At 41.7% G+C, this 24531-nt stretch overlaps 1 protein-coding gene across 10 annotated transcripts in view; it reads right to left on the bottom strand.

Moving 5' to 3' along the window:
• The window catches only part of SRGAP2 (SLIT-ROBO Rho GTPase activating protein 2), a 262852-nt gene that overhangs the window by 237864 nt on the left and 457 nt on the right, over positions 1 to 24531 (bottom strand). For all 10 annotated transcript variants that reach the window (XM_077157593.1, XM_077157591.1, XM_077157595.1 and 7 more), the window contains exon 2: positions 22393 to 23007. In XM_077157593.1, the coding sequence (XP_077013708.1) occupies positions 22393 to 22459 (67 nt within the window). In that variant the 5' untranslated portion in view covers positions 22460 to 23007. The remainder of the gene's footprint in view (positions 1 to 22392; positions 23008 to 24531) is intronic.

The following is a 24531-nucleotide window of genomic DNA, read 5'->3' as shown; positions in this document are numbered from 1 at the left end:
AGCCACTCTTGAGCACACCATCCTGTTCCTATTTCCCTCAGAACACTAGATGATTTTCAATTACACTATTAGTTTAGCAACTACTTATTTATTGTCTGTTTCTCTCACTAAGATTACAGCTCCATGAAAGCAGGGACTTGCTCTATCTTATTGATACCTCTGTCTCTAACACCAGAACAGTGCCTGTTTAATGGTGAACACACCTCCCTATTTGTTGAGCAAGTGAATTAATGAACTTTTTTTGGCTTAAAACAACACAAACTTATGACCAGAAGTCTGAAATCTAGGTGTTGCATTCTCTCCAGAGACTCTGGGGAGAATCTATTCCTTGCATCTTATATTCCTGCTCTAATCTCTGCCTACATCTTCACCTGTCCTCCTTCTTTGTGTGTCTGTCTAATCCGTCTCTGCTTCATTCTTCTTTAATTTTTTTTTTTGTGGCAACATAACAATTTGCCATTTTAACCATTTTTACGTGTACAAATCAGTGGCATTAATTACATTTTGACTGTTGTGCTACCATCACCACCACCATTACCAAACATTTTCACCACCCAAAATAGAAACTCTGAACGCTGAATAAATATTTTAATGCTGTCTCTGGTAAGGTCATCTGGTAGGCACAACTGAGACTGTGTCCCAGGTCACTCCCACACTCACAAGAATTGTCAACACTGATATACACTTCATCCACAGGGAGAAACATCTACAGGATGCAGAGATGAGACCAAGTGCCTCCTTTAGACATTTCCATAATGAATCATTGGTATTCATAGCCTGAAATATGCATAATGCCAATTTTAGCATCAATCTGAAGGCAACCTGTTCACTTAAACTGACAAAAACATGCTGACTTGACTTTGTAATGGCCGTTATAAGCATGCCAATGCAAAAGAAACATGCTGATAGTTTGAAAACTTTCCCTCTGTCTTAAATGGCAAATGATCAGTTCACCAAAGGACAAACAGTTCAACAACTCAAGTCAAAAGCAGAGAATTTTTTTTTAAACTTACTTAGGTATAAGATTTTTAAATATATAAAAAGTGCTGTTGTTTAAAATGATCTTTTAGGAAATAAATACCTGTGATACTATCACTCATTCTTTTGGAATAAAGGAAGAGCGTTGTGTGTGTGTGTGTGTGTGTGTGTATGAATTATGCATATATAAAAACAAGTTGAACAACAGTAATCAGAGAAACTCCTACTACAACTGCTGATGGAACACTGACTCCATGGCTCACCATTTCATCTCCAACAGAAATTAATTCCTACCCCTAGAGAGAAGAAATGAGGCAACAAAACTAAAAGCACTTCGAGTCTCTGAAAGACAAAAGCTGTAGAAATCCTTAAAAAAGAGAAAAGTAAAAATACAGAACCTGAGAGAAAAAAAAAAAAAGATCCTGCTTAAAGAGAGTCAAGGTGTAACTGCTGATGAGTCCTTCAGGTTGAGGAGACAGATCCTTGACTATCCTCTATCTTGTAGTCTTCTTTTCAAGAACCTGCAGTGATTGGGTCTCCCATTCCAATTGGTCTGTTTATTCAGTATCCCTTTGACGGAAGAAATGCTGGGAGTTGCTCGCATGCAGCTGAGCCAAGCAAGCCTGTGCAGGTTTCCACCACACCCCTGTTTCAGCTTGGTAGAAAATGAAAATGGCCAAAAGAGTTTAATGAGTTGTTAATGACTTAATATCCACAGTGATATACTTGCAAGATAAGACAAAAGGATCCGAGGAACAGTAAAACCAAATCAAATTAATTCACTGGGTGAATGCAATCATACAATTTGCATAAAGGAAGCTTCCAATACAGAACCAGAACTAGAAGGTCCTAGGGTCCAGCCTTGTGCCTCCACTCAGAAAAAACAAGTATTTTATCGTTTTCTTTAAATTCCCTTGAGTAGGGCATTAAAGCATCCCTTTGTAGTTTTATCCTGTTGCTCCACAAGCACTTCATTTTTGCCTAATGTCAACGCTACCTCTTATCTGCTTATTTGAGGACAGGACTAAACTTGAGTTGTTTCCTGTAGACAACAGTTTTGAAGGAAATCTGGATTTCAGTTGGTTAATAAACTCCATGCTTACAGGTTCCCACTCGTGGTATATTTTTCTAAAACACCCCAATAAGAAGTTGGGAAATGCCTCCCTTACCTAGTTGAGAAGGAACATAATCATAAAAAAGAAGAAGGAAAATGGCCATGATACAATCACCTTGCTGGGAACGGGAAGACATTCACACAGATTATTTTTTTAGTCAACATTTTTAGAAGCAGATTTGACTGTTTACCCAAATGTACCCAACTCGAGATACAAAAAGGAATAATACAACACCAATATAGGTCCATAAGAAAGGTTTCTAATTTCCAATTCTCAGTTCCAAAATAAATGAGGCAATTTAATATTAAGCTAAGACATACAGGGAGCTGCTTAATTAGAATGAATCTGGGTCATTATTAGGATGGCTTTTCAAACTATCAACAATAGCATATCTTAACCACCTGTGTAAATACCCAGCACTATGTTCAACACCAGTGGTAAGTACAAAAGAAATATAAAAAGAGAGTTCCTGCTATCCACACTTAACAATCTAGAGACAGCCCTCAATTATTTACCAATAAGATATGTTGCATAATAAGATCATCTGTAAATCTGAAGTTCAAACACATTTCACCATAAAAGGCATGCTATGGGTGCACGGGTAGTTTAGTAGTTAGAATGCCCACCTTCCACGCAGGAGACCTGGGTCCAATTCCTGGACCATGCACCCAAAAAAAAAAACAGGCATGCTATGGTGTTTCAGCTCTCAAGCCAGTAGAAAACCAACCTAACCCATAACGTCACTGATAAATCAAAATGAAACACAAAATACAGAAAAGTGGTGTAACATGGGACATATCAGACATGTATATGGTGCTTTGCTATTTACAAAGAGTTTTTCACCTACTTAAACTTCACCACAACACTGTGGGGTAACTGGCATTTGACCGAACATGGTATTTTCACACTGATTAAGGAAACTGAGGCAAAGAAAGCTTACAAACTTTAAAGTCACGTAGTTGCTAAGTGGCAGCAGGACTCTTAAAGCTGGCCTCCTAATTCCAAATTCCATTTTCTTTCCATTAATACAAAATTGAATAAAAAATAGGTGTGGAGTGTTTTATTTGTGCTTTGTTTTTTAAGACTGGTGCCTAAGAAGGAGGAAATTTCATTTGAGAAAGAAGAGGTAAAAGGAGACTTTCAGTGATTCAAAAGGAGGCTTAGGGGCATTTTTAGAAGCTTTCAAGGTTGACAGCACTGGTGCTTTATTGCTTTCATTTCACTGGGAACCGTGTGGCAAGGCTTTTCCTCCTTTCAGTTCATCACTGGTGCTTTTCAAGTTCATCTGAAATGATCTGAGTTTGTTGGGGGAGGGTGCTTGGTTTGGATTTTAATTCATGACTGGGAATACACCATCAGCAAGAAGGGTCTGGAAAGATTTCCTTGAGGTAGCCGGATAAGCACTGGAAAACAGACAGGATAAAGAAGACAAATATGTATGTATGAGAAAAACTGCCTAAGGTACAATCAAGAGTTACAAGCAATGAAAGAAAGGCCAAGGGACATGGGGGTTGTGAGAGTACATCATTTCATTAAAGAGATGATGGAGAAGGGGTCTTGAGTCAGCCCTCATCACTGCAGGAGATTGGTTGGAGGGCAGAGGAAGGAAGAGGCAGCCACAGTCAGACCCAGCTCTGCACAAATACAGGTTTCTCCCAGTAGCAAGTGTCTACAGTTCCGAAGACATTAATGAAATTAGCAGATGATGACACAGATAAGCACACATCCATGATTTCCTCAAAAAACCTTCTCTTTAATGAAAGTGCAAAGAATTTCATTCATTCATCCATCAAATAAACACATACTATATGCCAAGAGCTGCACTAGATGCTCGAAAACAAAGGGCAGGAGTCCCTACCCTCAAGAACCTCACAGTCTAGCAGGTGAGAGAAACATACAATATGTGCAAAATAATATGACCGATACTATCCCATTTGGTTAAATACCAAGTACAGCATTGCACAGTCACACTTCTGCATGAACAGAGCTGTAGGTTTCCCAACACGCTCTACTTGGCAAACTTGCTGTTTAGTACACAGAGGCCCACATTAATACTTCGACCAACTCTACATTATTAACCATATAGTTGCCAGCTATGTCACTTTCTTGACATGTACACCCTATCTAGGTCACTGTTTTGTTTCTAAGGGAGAAGAATGTGTGCACATAAATCTCGCCCAAATTATGTAAGAGCAACCTTGCAGCGGGGCCAAAGGGGTTCACCACAACATGGCATGTCTTTTCAAGCATGGCCCAGAAAGCAACAGGTGAGTCACCATATCAAACATCCTTGAGTCAGAGCTATATAGGTCAAGTTCCATTAAAACAAACTCCAAGGGACCTCCTCCTGCCACAACAAATAAAATATTTTTTAGGCTACATAATTTTACAAAGCAGATGCACAATGACCCCTAGATGTAGATATTGTATGTCCAATTTATATCTGAAGAAGTGAGAACAGGAAAGGTTAGGTGACTAGAGCAGTTGATGGCAAGGGCACCACACTAGACTGGTGCCCTAGTCTGCTGAACTGTAGTTGGGTGTTTGTTCCTACCAAACTGCAGCATAAAATTCCCAAGGGAACCATGAGTAATCTTTGTTACTCAGGAATTACTATAGTAACTGTGCTTGCTATGATGGAATTTACCCTAGGGTAAGGAGGCAAGAGTGGATCCCAAATCTACCACAATGAGACTTTGAGTAAATTAATCTGAACCCTCCGTTCCTTTATTTGTTAAAAAAAAAAAAACCTGGGAGGAGGGGGACGGGGGAGAGTTGTCCTTAGTCTTGAATCTAATATACTGGATGAGAAGTAACCACAGCCTGCTCTGCTCAAAACAGAACACTAAAAATTCAAAGCCTTTGGAAAAGATAATGGAATATATTAAATTCAACTACCGATACTTGAAATAAAAAGATTTAACCTGATACTCTCTCTTAACAAATCCCACATCACAATCTCCAATCAAATCCTTTTATCAGAAAGCTATCTCACCATCCCAAAGTTATTTAAATGAAGTGTTTAGCCACTCCTCCGCCTCCACACTCGAAACAACCAGCACCACCCAGTCATGTTTTGCTGAACTCAACTCAGCCTCTTCCACATTCCCCTGGATCCCTTTAAAAAGTAACTCCTTCATTAGCCAGCAATTCAGTCCACCAGCTCTGGTGGTGGAGGTGGTGGCTGGGTCAACTTAGCTTTTCTTTAATTCACAGGCTGACCCTCAGATGGGGGCTTCTAACCTCGGTGACCAACCTCAGAGAACAGGGAGAGGATCATCAGTGAAGAGCGGGTGGCTCAGAACCCAGATTTTTTTCTCTGCATGCTCAGCTGTGCTCATCTCAGACAGGGTGTGGGGAAAGAAAACGCACTTAATTCCTGAACGCAAACAAGAAGTCCCCTTCAAGGTGGAACATTTCTCAAACCGAAATGTAAAGAAGCTGCAAATGAAGCCAGGTATTTGGCGTATACATGAGGTGTTATCTATTTCACAGTTTCTCTGCAACATTCCCAATTTAGAAGAAAGGAATATGACAGATTTGATGAAAGTGCGGAGGGGCTGAGTAGGGGGAGGATGACACTGTCAATTGCCTGATGAAACTCCTCCTCGAATAGAACTGTCACCTCAAAAGCAGGATGTCTAAAATAACCCTCACTCTCTTGTCAAGTGCAGTGTCTCCTGACTTCCCTGTCTATTTCTACCACTGCCACCATCGTTCTCCCTGTCTCCCAAACTAGAAACCTTAGACATTCCTGACTCCTACCACGCCCCTGACTCCCACTTCAACTGCCTGTTTTTCCCACAGTAGCCGTAAACAATATTTTTTGATGATGGCATAGTCAAAAGTGGTAAGGGGTAAGGAACGAGCAGACTTTGGAGTCAAACAACCCTGGATTGTAGTCTCCACTCACCTGTCACCTCGGATCATCTGTCTGAACCCAGGTTTCTTTCTCCTTTTTTTTTTTTTATTATACAGTACGCCATATATACAAAGCAAAGAAATTAAAAAAGCAATAGCTTTCAAAGCACTCTTCAACAAGTAGTTACAGGACAGATCCCAGAGTTTGTCATGGGCTACCATACGATCCTCTCTTATTTTTCCTCCTAGCTGCTCCAGAATATAGGAGGCTAGAAGTCTTAAATATTTTTTTTATCACCACAATCGACTTTTTTTTTCTCTTTTCTGTGAAAAACAACATATCTACAAAAAAGCAATAAATTTCAAAGCACAGCACCACAATTAGTTTTAGAACTAAATTAGTTTGACATGGGTTACAATTTCACAACTTCAGGTTTTTACTTCTAGCTGCTCTAAGATACTGGAGACTAAAAAAGAAATCAATTTAATGATTCAGCAATCATACATGTTTTTTAAATCCTATCTTCTCTGTATGACTCCTCCATCACCTTTGACCTTCCTACCCCTCTCTTTAGGGATATTTGGGCTATGGCCATTCTAACTTTTGTATGTTGGAAGGGTCTGTCACTAATATGTGAACCCAGGTTTGTCGTTCAGTCAATGGAGAATCATATTTCCCTCCAAGGTGGCTCTAAGGCTTGATCACATTTAACAACCTAGTCACAGCACCCACCCCTGGGCCCAGCACAGACCAGTGAACACTGCGCAGATGGGTACAAGCCTCCACTGCCCACCAGGCTGCCCGGAACAACTGGGGAAGTCTCGGAAACACCACTTATCACACCACTCTTCCAGTCCACTGGCCTCTATTGTTCTCCTCTACCTTGGTACAGTTCCAGACTCCGGATGACCTTCAAGATCATCAAAAACGATCAGGCCCGATCTTCTTACTCTGTTCTAGCCACTCACTCAGCAAACATTTACTGGGTGCCTACCATGTGCAAACATGGCGCTGAATGCTGGGAACGTGGAAATGAAAGGCTGTCCATCCTCAAAGAACTCACAAGTTTCTTTCTAGTAGGGAGTGACTGTTTAGGGGAGGGGTGGGGGGAGAGGGCAAGGGTGGATAAAACCATCATTGTATTACAGTGTAGGAAGTGATGCCGGAGTGGTGAGCACAGTGGGGGCTGTGGGAACCCCACAGAGGGAAGTGCACACACTGCCTCTGTTCTCTCCTCCTACTTTCGAGTAAGCCAAATTCTACTCCATAAGTCAAGTCTTATTCATTCTGGCCCACACCTCTTCCATCTCTGAATTCCTAGAGTTCTTATGGACACTACTCATTTTCAGTCAACCACTGGCTGATGTCATTTCTTGTACTGCTGTGGGTTATTATTTTTTTTATTACTTTTTGTATGCGTGGGTTGTTTTTCTCCCCCGGTTTATATGATCAAAGAGGACAAGGACAAGGCTCTCGACAACTCTAAATCTCCCACAGTGCCTGCCTGATAATTATTTGTGGCACAGGAAACGCTGACAATCACAAATTAATATGTTTATTTTTAGCTTATAAAAACACAGCCACGTTCTGATTTCTGTATGCTCTACCTTTTGTGTTCAATCCAAACTCTCCAAAACAATTCATTAAAACTATAGCTTTTAAGTTATTTATTTGTTTATTTCGTTATAAGTGACAGGCCTTCTTCAAACAAAATATTGAGTGAACGTCCAATATAGTAAAACATAAAATCAGAACTGTTCTGGTTGAAGCTGGAGCAAAAGCCTAATGCTAACTATCCACTTTAGGAAGAAAAGGATTCAACTTCCTCACATTCAGGGGCAGCACAGTTTTAACATCACTGCAGCATGATGGACAACTTATCTTGCCCACAAATATACAGAAACTTGATATATGTACAAATCAATGGCGGGGGGGGTGGACCCTTCAATAAGAGGATCCAGGACTAACAGTTAGTCATATGAAATAAAAAGTTAGACCCTCACCTTCACAGAATTCAGAAAAACAAATTCCTGGCTTATTCAAGACAGATTATGTAAGAGGAAAACCTTAAAACTTTTAGAAGAAAATATAGGAGGATATCCTATCTTCAGAGTAGGGAAGGGTTTTTTTGTGTGTGTTTTATTTGGTCTTAGTGAGCCCAAACAATAGAGAAACTTAGATAAATTGAACTATATTAAAATTTTAAACGTACTATATGATTCCATTTATATAACACTGTTTAAATGACCTCAAAGAATTCAATAAAAAGTGGAAAGATAAGCCAACTCTGAGATGGTATTTTCGACCCATTTTGCCTATAAAAGATGAAGAACCAGAATCCTACACATCAATAAAAACAAAAAGAAAGACAACCTTAAAGAGCTGTCTCTAGACTATAATTCAATAACTGTTCTGGGTAAAGCACCAAATTACATTCTTCCAGAGCCTGAAGAATAGAACATAGTGAGGTGGTATCCTATTCCTCTTATATATATTGTATTATAGTTTAAAATATTTGTTATGATACATTATTGCAGTTTGCTGGAATGTAGACAGAACATATCTATGCCATTTTGCCAATAAGGAAATTGAGACTCAAGAATTTAAATGATATAAATATATACTATGTATAATATATATAAATATATATTATATTATAGTTCCCTAGTAAAAAAGGCAAAATCTAGACTTTCCATCTTCTAATCCATAATCTTTCCATTAAAAAAAAGACCACTTCCATTTTTTTAAAAACTCCTGTTCACACAAAAACCTGAACACGAATATTCATATAACTGTAATAGTAAAAATAGTTATTCATATAACTGTAATAGTAAAAAAACCAGGTATTCTTTCATAGGTAACCGGCTAAACAAACTGTGGTACATCCATACCATGAACTCAGGAGTAAAACAGAATGACATTGATTGTATACTTTGGATCACTGATAGAATATTTTGAATGGATCATATGGTGTGTGACTATAACTCAATGAAACTGCATTTAAAAACAAAAACAAAAACAGAATGAACTGTTGATACATGCAACAACCTAGATGAAATCTCCAGAAAATTAAACTAAGTGACAAAAACCCATCTCAAAAGGTACATAGTATGTGATTCCATTTATATAACATTGTTCAAATGACAAAATTATAGACATGAAGAACAGATTTGTAGTTTCCAGGGCTTAAAGAGTAAGGTGAGGAAGAGTTAGGCGTTCCAGGGGAAGTAGATGTGGCAATAAAAGAGCAATAGAAGGAACCCTTATAATGATGGAACTCTTCAGTATCATGACCGTATTGATGTGAATATCCTGGTTTTAACACTGTACTTCAGATTTGCAAGGCATCACCATTGGGGGATATTTGGTAAAGAGTACATGGGTTCTGTGTTATTTCTTACAACTGCATGTTAATCTACAATTATATAAAAATTAAAAGTTTTTTTTTTTAAAAAAAAGACCTGAACTCACCCTGTCCCCTTATAGTATTCTGAGGTTAAATGAGTTAAAATATGGGAAGGAATGTCGCAAACTGCCAAGTCTCTATAAAAACTGGGTGGTAATAACCATAACCCTCCACCCATCAGCCTCATCAAAAGCAACATCATTGCCAGCCTATTTCCTCACCCACTGGGCCTTCTACAACCATGTTCAGCAGTCCTATCACTGAACTGGTCTCTCTTCTAATAGGCTAAACTTCCTTGAAAACAAAACCCTTTTTCTATGTATATACATATATGTCCACAACCTAGTACAGTACAAAGCACATAGTAGGTGTTTAACAAATGGGGGCCAGGGGCAAATTAGTTGATTTTCTTGTTCAATATAAAGTGCTCCAAAACTGGCAGAAGTAAGGAGGGGAGAGAACTGGGAAGAAATAGCCCCGCAGCCATTATTAACACCTTGAAGGTTTCAATAACCTTCTCCTTCCCCAGATGCTGAGAACCTAAATGAAGCAAAGGTCTGTAGAGAGGATATGGTAGCAGCAGACAAAACCTGAGTCCAGTTCATCAAGTCTCTTTTTTAATCCCATTGCATGCTCTGCAAATGAAGGAGTTTACCATTTATAGTTTGGGTCACTGGAACAAGATAGAAAGGTAGGCTGGGGTGTGCTCTTCTGGAAAGGATTTTAAAAGTTAGCTAACAGCCCCATTCCTGAAATGATTATGCTGAAGAATTGCCTGGGGGACAGAAGAATGTACTAAATGACCTGTCAAGATCTCTGAGAGAACTCATACTCTCTGCCCAGATGAACATACTTGGCTTGGGGGATGGGGAGGGGAATTCCCATGCCCTGAAAACAATGCTATCTCCTCACTCCTACTCCAAATAGTTTTCAAGCATAAGAAAGCACAAGCCGGTGCTTTCCAGCTCCCAATGTTATCGGATAATTTTGCAAATTCTTACTCAGTTACATATCATGCTCTTATCTGCACTCTCCACAGGCCAAATTGCACTGCTTTTATATCATGCCCATTGAGCCTGAAAAACACAAATATCCCTCCCATGTAATTCCAGCACTCATAAACATGAGATTGATTTACATTAAGTTGGGTAAGAATGTGTGTGTGTGGTGAGCATATGTCTGTGTGTGTTCATTTTCTTCTTGGAGGAATAAGGAGGAGATTCGAGACAGATTGTGGGTCAAAAACTTTAGAGGTTTCTGTTTCGGCCTAGATAATGATTAGCTCTTTTGCTTCTGAATTCAGAAGAGCTCGCATTTCTGGACTGGCAGTCCTGTTTCCTGGCCAAAAGAACAAAAGAAAGCACACATGAGGACATTTACTCTTAGAAATAACTGGCGCAAATTGGTTTCAGGCTTTGGCAGCGGGAGTGCTACTGTAGTTTTAAGGAGGGTTAGGTGCTTCAAAGTTGTGTTACTACTGGCCTTAAAATATCCAGATCAAGAACCTCATTAATCAAAATAACAGATATGATCTACCCAAAATGCTTCAATGTTTAAAGTTGCCTTTAGCAAACAGTTGAAATCATTTACATCACCACAAATCACTGAATAAATAAAGAGATCAAGAGATAAAGCACAATTGACTCCAAAGATGTCTAAAACATGGTCCATTAATACCCTCCTTTTAAGATGGAACTTAAACCAGGAGCAGGAGAGATGGTAGAAAGAATCAGTGGAATCCATTCTCTGGTTTCTATCCTTCCTCCAAGACAAAAACCAATTTCTAGAACATAAGTGGCAACTCACTTTATGATAACCATTTTTTAGTTATCTGTCCTAAATATGAAGCAAGGAACTAGTCATCCATCTTTCTATATGCCAGCTGAAAGAGTTTAGTATTGCAAAGGTTGAACAACTTGTCTAACATGACACAGCTAATCCTCCATAATCCTACAACCCCTCCTTCCACATGAATATTTTTTAAATGATGTAATGATAAAAATATGAGCCATAATTATTATTAATAGTATTCATTTCAAAACAAATCAAGACTGTTCCTTAGAGTAATCATTAGGTAAAAAGAAACCAAACATAAATGTGAAAACATCTGAACTCTGTATACCTCATCAGAATTCACAATGAAACCCCTTAGTTTGACAAAGGGCCTAACACATGGAGAGAGGTTAAGAGGCAAGAGGCCATCCTACATCTTAGAAGAGCCTGAAGTCACTTCCCCTAGAGTCCAGATGTCTACATTAACCCTAAACCAATTTCATATCCACACCACCATCTCCCAATTTGTCCCAGCCCAGATGTGAGGAGTTAAAAACCTCTCCATTTCCTTATTTCTTTAATTTAAAGACAATCACTCTACTTCCTTTTCTTTCTTTCTTTTAAATTCAAGTATTATATGCAATAAAATAAGTGTCTATAATATTGAAAGTTACACAAATTTGGTGGTTTCTGGACCACCAAAATGGACAAGGAAGACCATGCAATCCATCAACACTAGGGAATTTTCTCACTCTGTAAGTCTCCAAGCTTACTGAAAGTTCAAGCTTTAAAAAATTTACCTTGATCAAAGCACTCATTGTCCCTACTGATCCAGTCACAAATCTACCTCTAGGTTTATCAAGTAACTATCCCTCCCCTTGACTTCTCCAACTTCGAGGCACATCTCCCAAGCACATCTTGTCACCTAACCTAGTATCATTTCTACTGTTCTGGGCCAAGCGATTCATCCTATATGTGTGCAGCAGATACCGCAAGCCCTGTAAGTGAGCTGGCGAATATAATGGTTTTTGTACTTACAAGTGTGCCAACTTAATAGGGGCAACACCATCATCATCAATATTTTATAAGCAAGAATCATGAAATCAGGAGGATCTTAATTTTGTAGTTCCTTAATTTCCTAGATGAGAAAACCAAGGCATAGGCAGGTCAAGTAGGTATGTACCAGTAAGACGTTTAGAACAATGCATTAATTTTTTTTGTTCAAAGATACTAAGAAATGACAGCAATTAACTAAATATGTACAGCACTTCATAGGTTCAAAAGCCTGTCACACGATTTATTTGATTTGAACCCCACAACAGCACTGAGTCTGCCTGGGTTCCTACCCTGTCTCCATCAATTACTCATTGTGTGCTGTTGAGCAGGTTATTTAATCTCCCTATGCTTCAATTTCCTCATCTGTAAACTAGCAATAATAATAGTACCTCCTCATGTTGGGGGATTCATGACTTTATATTAAGCCCTTAGAACAGAGTTTGGATATAGAAAGCACTCAATAAAAGCTAGCCAGTCTCTCTTCTTCATTACCATGATTATTAGCCAGGACCAAGAATTGTTATGATTTTGAGGCCTTAAATGAGTTACTTCCAAAATCACAGTAGGAAATGACAAGGCCAAACTAGGACCCAGGATTTCTACCTCCAAATCCACTGTTCTTTCCCTTGGAATCATTCTGTAAGTGCAGAATCCTGTAGTTCAATTGTTTACGAGTTGCCCTATTGACCCAAAAGGGATATCACACCAAAACAGATATCTCAGGCAAGATGTCTTCCCAAAGAGTAGCATAATCATCTGGCAAGATCTGCCCCAGTGTCCCTCCTCAAACAAAACACAAGAAAAAGACAAGTGGAAAAAGGGAAGCACTCTCTAGGGATTTCAATATTTAGAGAAACTATTGTCAACTTTTCAGAAACAGGCTGTATTTCTTGAAGCTCATGGCATGTCGTGTCTTGGCTAGCTCATTCTCTTGGGTTCCTCTGTTTTCTGTGCTTTGTCTTCCTAGGGAGACCTGGCCACCCAGCCATTCACAGCTGCACAAGGTCATGTTCTGCAGGGAGCGCATTCAGACCCTGCCCACCATGCTGTGACACTAAAGGCAAGATCTGGGCTCAGACTGCAAGGACAAGGTCCCAACTTTCACAAAGCGTTTTGGGTCACCTGACCACGATTAGTGCATTTTTAGAAGAAAAAGTTAAAAAAAAAAAATTAAAAAAAAAAACCTCCACCTTCTCCCTAACAGATGGCACCCTAAAATACCTATAAAAATGGAGGAGTCACACTTCCCAGTTGTTTCTCCTTCCTTATGAATATATATTTCAAGTTCAGAACCATTCATTCATGATGCATATTTAAGGTCAAAGCTACTTAAAATCACATGACTTGAAAAACCAGACAGGAGAGTTTTCCTGTTTGTCCATTTGGACCTTTTCTTCTCATTTATCACAGATCATGCAGCTGCTTCTAACCAGGCAATAACTATCTCCCAACATATGCCTCAAAAAGAGCATATCAACAGTTCCTTTTTCAAGTCAGCCCTGTTTTAATGCCTCATCAAGATAGCTGTAAACTCTCTCAATTTTAGACTTTGAATATCTGCTAAAAAACGACAAATAAACCCTAGATAAATGTAGCATACGTTTTGCCTCAACTAGAAAGCTTTAACTTTGCTGGGAACCTCAGGGTTAATACATTTCTTGGTTTTCAAGGTAAGAGATGTGACTGAAAAATTTGATCAACTCAAGTATAACGCCAGGGCAGTGATTCTAAAGGGAGTGGAAGGGGTGATAAACAAGGAGAAACTCCCCTCCCCTTTCTGGGTAGGAGGTTTTCCATGGTGCTACATACTTTGTACCATTATTTGTCTTGTGTAATGACAATATTCGAAACATTTCATCAATTTCAGAATGTCAAATAACACTAACTAATAGAGGGGGTGAACTCTTTATAGAAGTTCAGGAGGCCTGCAGAAATACAGCATCATGGAAGTCACAAGCAACCTCAACTCAAAAAAAAGTTCAATTCAATTTACAAGTGTTTTAGTGCTTACGATGTGCTAGAAGCTGAACACATGGAAATTAATAAAAGACGGTTCTGTCTCCAAGGTGTTCAGTGAGTTGTAAACAAAGAGTTGTAAACAAAGAGAGTATAATGTAATATGAGTACAATAATACAAGTTTGCACAAAGGCACTTTGGAGGAAATGCTGAAGGTGTACCGATTAACCCTGGGCAGAAAGCAAGCAGAGATGTTAGGGTATCTTGATTGGAATCCTACACAAGGTTACTGTGCAGAGCAAGGATAATGAGGGAAGGCTTCCTGTAGGAGGTGGCATATAAACTGAATTATAGAAGATGAGTAAGTTTTCCAGATTGAAGGAGAAAAGCACATTCCAAAGAGAAGAAACAGTATGCATAAAGCATGAAGCATGAAATAAACATGACATGGTAAGGAAACTAGAGGCAGGTCAACTTTTTGGTGGTATAAAATAAGCACAAAGTAAATACGAAGTGATGGGTATACGCTATGACCTTGGCAAGATAATAAATTTGTGTTTTGTTTTTTTTTCTTTTTATCATTTTGGTGGTGTCAAGCAAGAGATTTTGTCAAAATCAAATTAAGAAATTATTTCTTAAAAAAAACTGCAGTAGCCTAGGTCATTCATTTATTCATTCATTATTCTAATCAATAAATACAAACTAAGAATTACCATTTGAGCTACAGTACTGTTCTAGACAGGTTTCCTACCTTAAGAGGTGTTTTAGTTTGTAAGCTGCTAGAATGTGATATACCAGAAATGGAACGGCTTTTAAAAAGGGGAATTTATTAAATTGTTAGTTTACAGTTCTAAGGCTATGAAAATGTCTAAATTAAAGTAAGGCTACAGAAATGTCCAATCTAAGGTATCCAGGGAAAGATACCTTGGCTTAAGAGGGCCGATGCTGTTCAGGGTTTCTCTTTCAACTGGAAAGGCACACAGCAAACATGGTGATGTCTGCTAGCGTCCTCTCCAGGCTTCTTGCTTTGTGACGCTCCCTGGGGGCATTTACCTTCCTCATCTGCAAAAGTCTCTGGGCTGTGTGGGCTCTCATAGCTCTGAAGCTTTTTCCAAAATGTTTCCTCTTTTAAAGGATTCCAGTAAACTAATCAAGACCCACCTGGAATGGGTGGAGTCACATCTCCCTCTAATCACAGGTTAATACCCACAACTGGGCGGCACATCTCCCTGGAGATAATCTAATCAAGTCTCCAGACTACAGTGCTGAATAGGAATGAAAAGAAAAGGCTGCCTCCATAAAATGGATCAGGATTAAAACATGGCTTTTCTAGGGTACATAATCCTTTCAAGCCAACATAAAGAGCCTTCTAACAAGAGTTGTTTATCAACTCTTAATATTTTCCATACACTGAGTAAGTACTTTACGCACATTCACAACAAACCAGCATGGTAGGTCTTGTTACTGCTGTGTCACAGAAGAGGAAGCTTGAAAAAGAAGTTGAGTGACTTAAACAAGGCCATACAGCAAGGAGGTGATGCTGACAAAATTCCCACTGAGGGCTGGTTTTAAAGCCTATATTCTTTGCACTGCACTACAAACCCTCAAAACCAAGAGCCTAGAAGAAAACAGAAAGACTGAAATACAAATATACAAAACCTGAGGCAGTATGAGTAGTAGAAAAAGAGGAACTGTCTGAGTGAAATAGAGGGAGGGGTCATTTTTGGTCACAGTGAGCAAAAAAAGCATCCCAGAAAAGGTGGTTTAACCAGAAGAGTCAGCTTTCAGTAGGTGAAGATGTCGGAAGAAAGAGACATTCTATGAACAGCATTCAGAACTGAGAGTCTGGTGATGGCTGAGTTTCTAATTTCCACTGCATCCTTCTCTAGCTGTGACCCTGGGAGGGTTACTGAACCTCCTACACCTCACTTTCTTCATCAGCAAAACAGGACAATAGCAATATATTACTCCTCGGCGTTGGCGTAAAGATCACAAAATAATCGGTGCACTTACTTAGCACAATGCCTAGCACATAGTAAGCCTCCACCAAAACAGCAAAATGTTAGCTAATAGCATAAATGTTTAAAGATCGGCAAATAGTATAGATGGGCATCTTGTCCTAAGGAAAAATTTAAAATATGGATGAAATGATAGACTACAGCCAAATTGAAAACCAAATTAATGTCAATCTGGGAAAAGAAAGTTTATTTATTCATCAGGCAACAGGGAATCATTAGAGGAAAAAAAGTCATATTTATAACATTCCAAGCAGATCTCCCACAGAAGCCCCCTGCCCTTGTCCTTGGCATCCAGCTCACTTGTGACCCCTTCAGAAGAAGCTCCAGGCCCTGGGGACTGGTTCTAGCAAGGTCTGTAGGCAAACAGATATTGTCAACTTGCCAATCCTAACATCCAAGATTTTTTTCTTTTCTTTTTCCCACCCATCCTGTAACCTCCCACCTAAACACATCATAATGACTGAAATAAGAATTAACCCACCTTACCTGTAAGACTATTTGTATTTTTCACTAAGGTTAAACAAATTTTCCAGAAACCAATCTGGGTAGTTTGTATCATTATGTATTTATTATTTATTAATTTTTTAAACCTGATAATATTTGGCTTTTACTTATTTTTAAACAATTTCTTTCCTATAGGTGGTCAGTATTTACTAATTTACTAATGCATTATAATGAAGAAACTGTTGTGATGGTTTCCTAGGTATACAACATGTCAAAACTTATCAAACTGTATACCTTAAACATATGCGGTTTATTGTTTGCCAATTAAAACTTAATAAAGCTGCTAAAAATACCATAGTAAAAGTTTAGCAATTCGTGTAATTATTAAAAGGCATAAAACTTTATTATTAATATGCAATGCTCATATTATAAATGCACATGCATGGGATGAAATGTGGATGCATACATACATTAAAAGCCTGGACTCTAAAATAAAGAGGTGATTATGAAGAAACACGTACACTTGGTGTAGAGGATATTAAAAAAGGGGGGTGGGGGCAGGGCGTGGGGGTGAAAGTGCTTACTCATTATTTCAAAATCAGTAAAAGTGGCATTTTGTAATTTTTAAAACCGTTTTTAAGTGCTCTTATAATTTATTTTTATTTTTATTTATTTTTTTAATTTATTTTTAAATCAAGCAACTTCATAGGTAACTTTCTCTGATTCTCCAAAATGCCAATTCTGAAACTGATACCAGGTTAAAATTGTTCACTTGAATTTTAATATCAGTCAAAATTTACATATGGACAGATTTTCCTGGTGAAGCCCTCAGATGTAGGGGCATAAGGTTCCCATGAAGAAAACAAAACCTCTTCTGGAAGGACAACTCAAGAGGTGCTCCTGAGCTGCCCACATTTACCTTAAGTGAAAAGAGGGAGTTTATAAGCCAGGGACTGAGCATCTGCTGAGTTTAAAAGAGGGTGGACCCTACATATGAGGGCCAGGTCTGATTCTACAAACCTCAAAGTTCATAACAAAGAAATAGATCATGGCTTGTCCGCGCTTTGGACCTGTGCAATGTACAAGCATGCGGCCATTAAACTACCAAATGGGCTTCTCCAAAGGAAATTCCTATTTCCATTCCACAGAATGCCCACACAAGGAAAAGCTAAGGACTCCTCATGAACACTGTTTGCAACCACCGCGGCTTTCCACAACACACAGCATCCCCTGGCTCCTTGCCGACCACCTTCTTCCAAGGCCCTTCTTCTCTGAGATGCAGAACACTTGAATTTTTCCAAGGGTTTCATTTTCACTCAAGAGTTCGCCTTACTGCAGAGTTGCTATTTTCCCTGAGCAAGGGGAAGCAGAGCTTTCAATCATCTTCCAGGAAGATGATAGCATCTGCTTGGGGATTCCAATGAGATGTTTTACTGCAGCTTTTCACAAACTGATTATATTTAAAACTCCCTTGGGAAATGGGGGCTGGGAGGAAAGAAGCATCAGAGAAGACCTTTGTCGGCAGGAGTGAAGAAGCTCTCAGATCTCCCAGGGGAATGAGCTTGTTTAAATACCAGCAATCAGCATTCCCAAGTGCACACATACATACAATATGACTAGAGTTTTCAATTTCGCCTCATGCTCTCAAAGGGTTAAACTGTTCCAGGCAGAGGCATGAGCTTTTTCTGTCAAAATGCTCCAGATGGAAATTACAAAATTTCACTCCCCAGCCCTGTGGTACATACACACTGTTCTCCTAAGACTCGAAAAAAAAAGACAAGACCCCTAATGTTCTCAAGAAAGAGAATTTGACTGCTCAGCACACAGTGCCACTCTGTTTCCGACCATTCCTCCTGGAATATTTGTATCAACTCTCAATCTCAAGCTCTCTGGGAGACTGTAAAAAGTCAAGGTATGGAGAGGATAAAGGAAAGGGGGGGATTTGAATAAGGAAAGAACAATACCCGGACTGTGTGCAGAGTCACGAACTCATTCAAATACCACCCAGGTTAACATCTCTGGTAAACACGCCCTGTATCTTAACCACCAGTTTAGTTGCTCCAATCCCAGCACAGTCACTAAGAGGCCAGAGGCCAAAAGGCCTCAGGCTATGACAGCCAGGATTGTCAAGAATTTTCAGATATAAATGTATAAGAAAGGGCTTTGTAAATGGAAAAAAGCTAGGCAAAAACACGAAGATTATTATTTCTTTTAAGTCAGACACTGAGAGGCAGAAACTACAAAGGAATTTGAATACCTACAAACCAGAAACAATGATGTTTTTTTTAAAGGCTACAAGGCAGGCTGACTAAGGAGGCACGCACACTAAACCACAGGGGCTAGGGTTTGGGGCAGTAGCCTCAGAAGACCTTCGCAGCACATGCAAGCAGGTGATTTAAAGGAAAGCAAAACACAGAATAGAGAGAGCCCCACAAGGTCCATCTAGAGTCCACTTGATTCATGCTGTTCTGATCAAAACACAGGATCCAGAAACCTACGAAACAACAGCAGCCAATAAATGTCCTGCAGATTAGACACTTCACCTGTTCACTTTACAGGAAAGTAAACTGAGGCTCAGAGAGGCTAAGTGACTGACCAGGGTATCTTTCATTACTACTGGAAGAACTTAAACTAGAACTCAAGTTTCATTCCTAGACTTGTTTCCCATCCTTTAACAGCTGGGGCTTTGGGAGTATATATACAACACAGCCTTAACAGCCTGCCCAACTCAACAAGAAAGGCTCAATGACAGACAAGTAGACAGTACTATTTATTCAGCACTTTCAAATGTCAGATCCTATGGTAAATGATTTATGTATATACTATCTCATCAAATGTTCATGCCATCTTACAAAATGGGTATAATTTTATCTATTATACTAATTAGGAAACCGAAATTCAGACAAGTCATATAACTTGTCTGAGGTGGCAAGGCAAGCAACTGGCAGAGCTGAGATTTAAACCTACATCTATATAACTCTAAAACTGCGCTCTTAGTCACAAGACCATACCACAAATTCGCTATTATGGCAATTTTCATTTTTATCTTGGCATCTGTAAGAGGAGTAAGGCTTGCCACACAATGAGCCCCACATAACACCTAAAAAGCTGAACTCCTAATGATTTTAACCAAGAGCTTCCAGCTCATGAGGGGCAGAGAGCAATACAGAACCTGGTATTTTGTCTCCAAATCCTGCTCTTATACAAAGCACCAGTTCTGGAGTTTCCTTTAAAACGTAAGCTCCTTGAGGATGGAGACTTTGTGTTGCTCACTGCTATATCACCAGCCCTCAGAGCACATAGCAGGCACTCAATAAATAGCTGCTGGGTAAAGGAATGGAATCGAACTGCCATGGGTTGACCATGTGACCTTGGGCAGGCTTTTTATCCTCTTGAAACCTCGGTTTCCTCATGTGGCAAATGGAGGGTGATAATTATACCTGCTCCTGGGTTAGGGTTAAGGATTAAATGAGACAATTCATGGAAAGCACCTGGGATAGTCAGGAACACTCAAGTAAGCACTCAAAATGTAACCTATTATTATTATTATTATGACTATTATTCATTGATGGATTCTTGGCTTCTTTAGAACTTTCTATTTTTTTCCCACCCAAGTCAGAGGATGTGTTTCATAGTAAAGATAATACAATAGAGAACTGGGAGTCAGCCTGCTGCAGGTTTCAAATCTACCACCATCTAGTTGTGTGACCTTGGACTATCCTCTTAATTTCTCTGTACTCTCCTCGGCTGTAAAATGAGGGACTAAACGATGCAAACCATAAGCATTCATCAGGCAGCTTCTCTGAGTAAGACATCATGCTTGGTTGGTCACCTATAAAATTCTATGATCTTTAAGCGTGTCACTGGAAAAATATCAGAGCAAAGCAAAACTTGCTGTCCTAAGGAAGAAGAGAAACCCCAAATAGCCAACAGCATTACATCATCTCAATGAGAAATGTTTGTAAATACACAAAGTGTTTAATTTTGAGACACTTGTGAGAAATCCTTTACCAATAAGGAACTGGCAGATACGGTTCTATTAACACCTTTCAACCCTGAACCTTGCAAAAACTAAACATGCAAAACCACTTTGCACTTTGTCAAATGGCGTGCTTCTAAAGAGAAACCTGGGAAAGTCAAAGTTATTAGCGTTTCCTATGGCAACAGTTAAGAATAGGATGTGAAAAAAGAATGACATATGTGGCTAAAACTACAGGGGGATTCCAGGAGCAGAATGCAGTGCACGTGGGCAGGACATGGAGTCCAGTAGCCTATTGTTTACAAAAACAGGCACAGATTATGAGCAGTGACAAGAAGCCAAGACCTCAATTATAACTCATAACCACACCTCTCCCAATCTCAGCTCAACTGAAGCTATCCATCAGTAAACTTCTCCTTCTCCGTAATAAACCTACCAGTATTTTCAGCCAAATGGACAGAAGGTCCCTTAAGGTAATTCCAGGTTGACCAAGCTGATATATAAAAATCCTGCAAGCACAATGGGACCTCAAACCACCTTCCAATCCTCCAAGAGATAAGGCAGCTGACCATCTCAAACTCTACCCCTACAGCCCCTCAGGCAATCATCAGCGGGGAGACATGGCCCTTCCCAAGTCATCTAGGATAGGAAAAGGTCTCCTTGCATTGGTGCAGGGAAAGAAGGAGGAGCCCCTCACTCTCTACTCTGAAACAAAGGAAAACCCAGAGCTCTAACCATGTGGCATAACATACAAGGCCACCCACCTCTCCCATTTCCCAGCTGAGGTCTCAATGGGCTATAGTCACATGGCTCTTCCCAGTAACTGGCCATGAAGGGACAGCACCTTGCACAAACGCAGGCTGGGGCTCTTACAACAGGCAGGATCTCTCCAAAGGGAACTGCTGGTTAGGAAAAGGCTATCTGGCAACAAGATCCAGATTCACCCACCAAGTCTAGCAGAGGACTAGATGTAGAGACAGGTGGCTTGATTTTCTTCAGGTCCACATTTTGCCTTACCTTCACATTTTTTTTTTTTTTTTTGCAGGGAAGAAAATAGGGCTTTAAAGGCATGTATTCTGAGATAGACAGCAATAACACACAAGGGTTAAACAATTACGTCTTCCCATTTTCCAGAATCACCACCAACTGGCCACCCTAACAACCCAACTCCATTCAGATTTAAATGAGGCTGGAGACTGGAGACCAGGTGTGGGTGACCTTATTCTGTCTGTTCTCTGACTGTCTGCTAGGCAACCAGGGACCAGGTAGGTATGAGGTGCACACCAAAGGTAGCTATGGACTTTCTGTGACCAATGCCACAGCAAATCTCATATTTTGATAGAGCGCATCAGCAACAGTCCCCACCTCTCCCAGGGCTCTCAAATGGTACACCTTCTCAAGGCTGCCTTTCCCTGCCTGGACTCTTCTTCAACCTCGGATACAGAAATTTCCAAACACCTGTCAGATTTCAGATGTCCTTCAAGGAAACCTGGCCCAGACATCCTGAGGCAAACTGCAGCCTTCTCCAGCTAAGAACCTCCGGCCCCTCCCCCCACCTGGTACAGCCTGGGGGAAAGGGCTGCCATAATAATGGCCCAGGCAGCCTCAAAAAGACAAATCTGAAGCCCACTCCAAAAACGTCCCTTAGCTCCTGGCACTGGTGATTCCCAACCACTTATGAAACCACCTCTGGGGTCGGCCTCACCCCACCTGCTCCACCCAAAGAGTCTGCAAGTCAGGATGGAAATACATGCCTCACAGGTCCATACAGCACATGCATTATGCTATTTTTCAAAGTCCTTACCTTTGACCTGAGTATCGTACTCTGCTATGATCTCCTTATCCTTTTTGAATTTGGCTGGAGACGTCATGTTTTCCTTCTTTCTTCCAAATTCGAATTGTGAATTGATAGATCCAAGAGAAAAAGCCAACCACCAAAATCAATACCTTCAGGACCGCTTTTGCCGAAGGCAGAAGGGGCCCCCGCGGTGGTCTCCAGCGCTCCGGGGAGAGCGCGGGCTGCGGACTGGGCAAACGGTTACGGCGGGCACATGCAGACGGTGGGTGCTGGGGCCGGGCGCGGCGCCTGCCGATTCCTGTGCTAGAGCCCGCGACGCAGCCTCAGCATTAGCCGGGAGAACTGCAGCGCCCGGAGGCTGGCCTGGGGTCTGACATCAACGACACAGGCGGGGAGTGGAAGTCCTTCCGCACAACAACATGGTGTGGGGTTGCGGGGGTGTGGACGCGCCCAGCTGTGTCCCCGAGAGAGACAGTGGGTGCGTATTGGGGTGCCGAGGGAGGGTTGGGCGTGCTTCGCGGTTTTTTGTTGCACAGGCTCGTAGATGCTGCAAATCAAATCCCAAACGGGAGCCGCAGTAGCGAGGACTGGATCGGAAGTCGTTTGCTCTGGTTCACTTGCCTGTAAATGCAGGAAAAGGGGGAGGGGGGCGATAAGCCCGAGCACAGATTCTAATCGCGGCGGGGGTGGGGTAGGGGACGTCCTTCCGAGCCCGGTCTGGGCCCATTCATAGCGGCCAAACGCCGCCTGGCCCGCTGAGCCCCGTGCAGCTGAGAAAGGAGGAAGGAAGCTCCCTCCGGATTTTGTTTTAAGGCTGAAAGAAAACACTCTGGAGCAGCCGCCTAGGCAAGCTTCAGGCAGGGACTGCGACGGGAACACCGGGCTCCGGGCGGGGACTGCGGCACCTCGGCTGCCGCCTGGCCTCCGGCCCCCGCCAGCGCTGGGCAGAGGCCAGCCCGAGGGGGCCCTCCCGGCCTTGCCTCTGACGCGGTCCCAGACCCCCGGCTGGGACAACCCCCGGGACTTCAAAGGAGGGATCAAAGCCCGCAAGCAACGAGCCACCGAAACACAACTTCTTTTCCCTCCCGTTCCTCCTCCCAGTTGTTTTGTTTTTGGTTACTAGCTTCCCCTGGCAGCAAAATATTGGGGGGGCGGGGGAGGGGAAGAATCTGCAGGAAAAAGCCTACTCGGCACGGGACACATCCAGGAAAACAATGTGGTCGGCAGAAGCAGGAAACCGGTTAGAGGCGAGGGTCAGAGCCGGGAAAACCCGGGGGCGGAAGGCAGCCGTGGCCTCCCCCAGCCAGGGAGGAGAGTGACTCTAAATGCCACCCCTCCAGTATCATCCGTGCCCCGAAAACTCAGATACGCACCCAATCCCAAGCAGTGCATGAGTGTGTGTGCGTGTGTACAGTGTGTGTGTGCGTGTGTGTACTCTGGGGCTGAGGGTCGAAGTCCCGACTCCCCGACATAGGAGATGCGGGAGGATATCCCGCCCTAGCGAAGGCCGGGGGGAGGCAGGAGGGAACCCGCCGCGAGCGCAGACCTTGGCGTCTCACTCCACGACGCGCCGCGGCGGCGACCCTCCCTCCTTCCTCGTCCCTTTCCCTTTCCGCGAGGAGAAGACAACCAGCTAGTGTCCCCCTCGTCCCGCGGCGGAGGAAGGGCTGCACGGAGAGAGGAAGAGAGGGATCAGAGGCGGCGTGGATCAGGCGGGCAGGAAACTGGGTTGGGGCGGGGGAGGGTGAGATGGGGTCCTGAGGCCCGGGAATGACTGGAGCATATCTGAAAACGCTTTGAAGGCAGAGAGAGGCAAGAGAAGGATCAGGTTGGGGTGGGGGGTGTTGGACTGTGACACTACATGAAACACAAGGATATTAGCAACTTTGGGGACCGCGATGTGGATCTGGCGATGGGAGTAGATACAGCCGCGAGCCGGGGAGCTGGGCCAGGGGAAGATCCCCGGAAGCAGTGCAGAACACACATCCTGGGTCCTAGGCTGGGTCACGACTTGGAGACCAAGGAAGCTGATGGCCACGGGGATCAACGACGACTGACGAAAACGTAGACTAAGGTGGAGGAACTGGGGAGAGAACCGGCTGCGCGCGGCGCTGCGGCATGTGAGCAAGGGCAGAGTCCCAGGCT

Source organism: Tamandua tetradactyla, chromosome 4, assembly GCF_023851605.1.
Source record: "Tamandua tetradactyla isolate mTamTet1 chromosome 4, mTamTet1.pri, whole genome shotgun sequence".
In the NCBI taxonomy this organism is placed as follows: Eukaryota; Metazoa; Chordata; class Mammalia; order Pilosa; family Myrmecophagidae; genus Tamandua; species Tamandua tetradactyla.
Note: the sequence above shows the minus strand (reverse complement) of the source record. Positions and strands in the feature narration are given on the sequence as shown.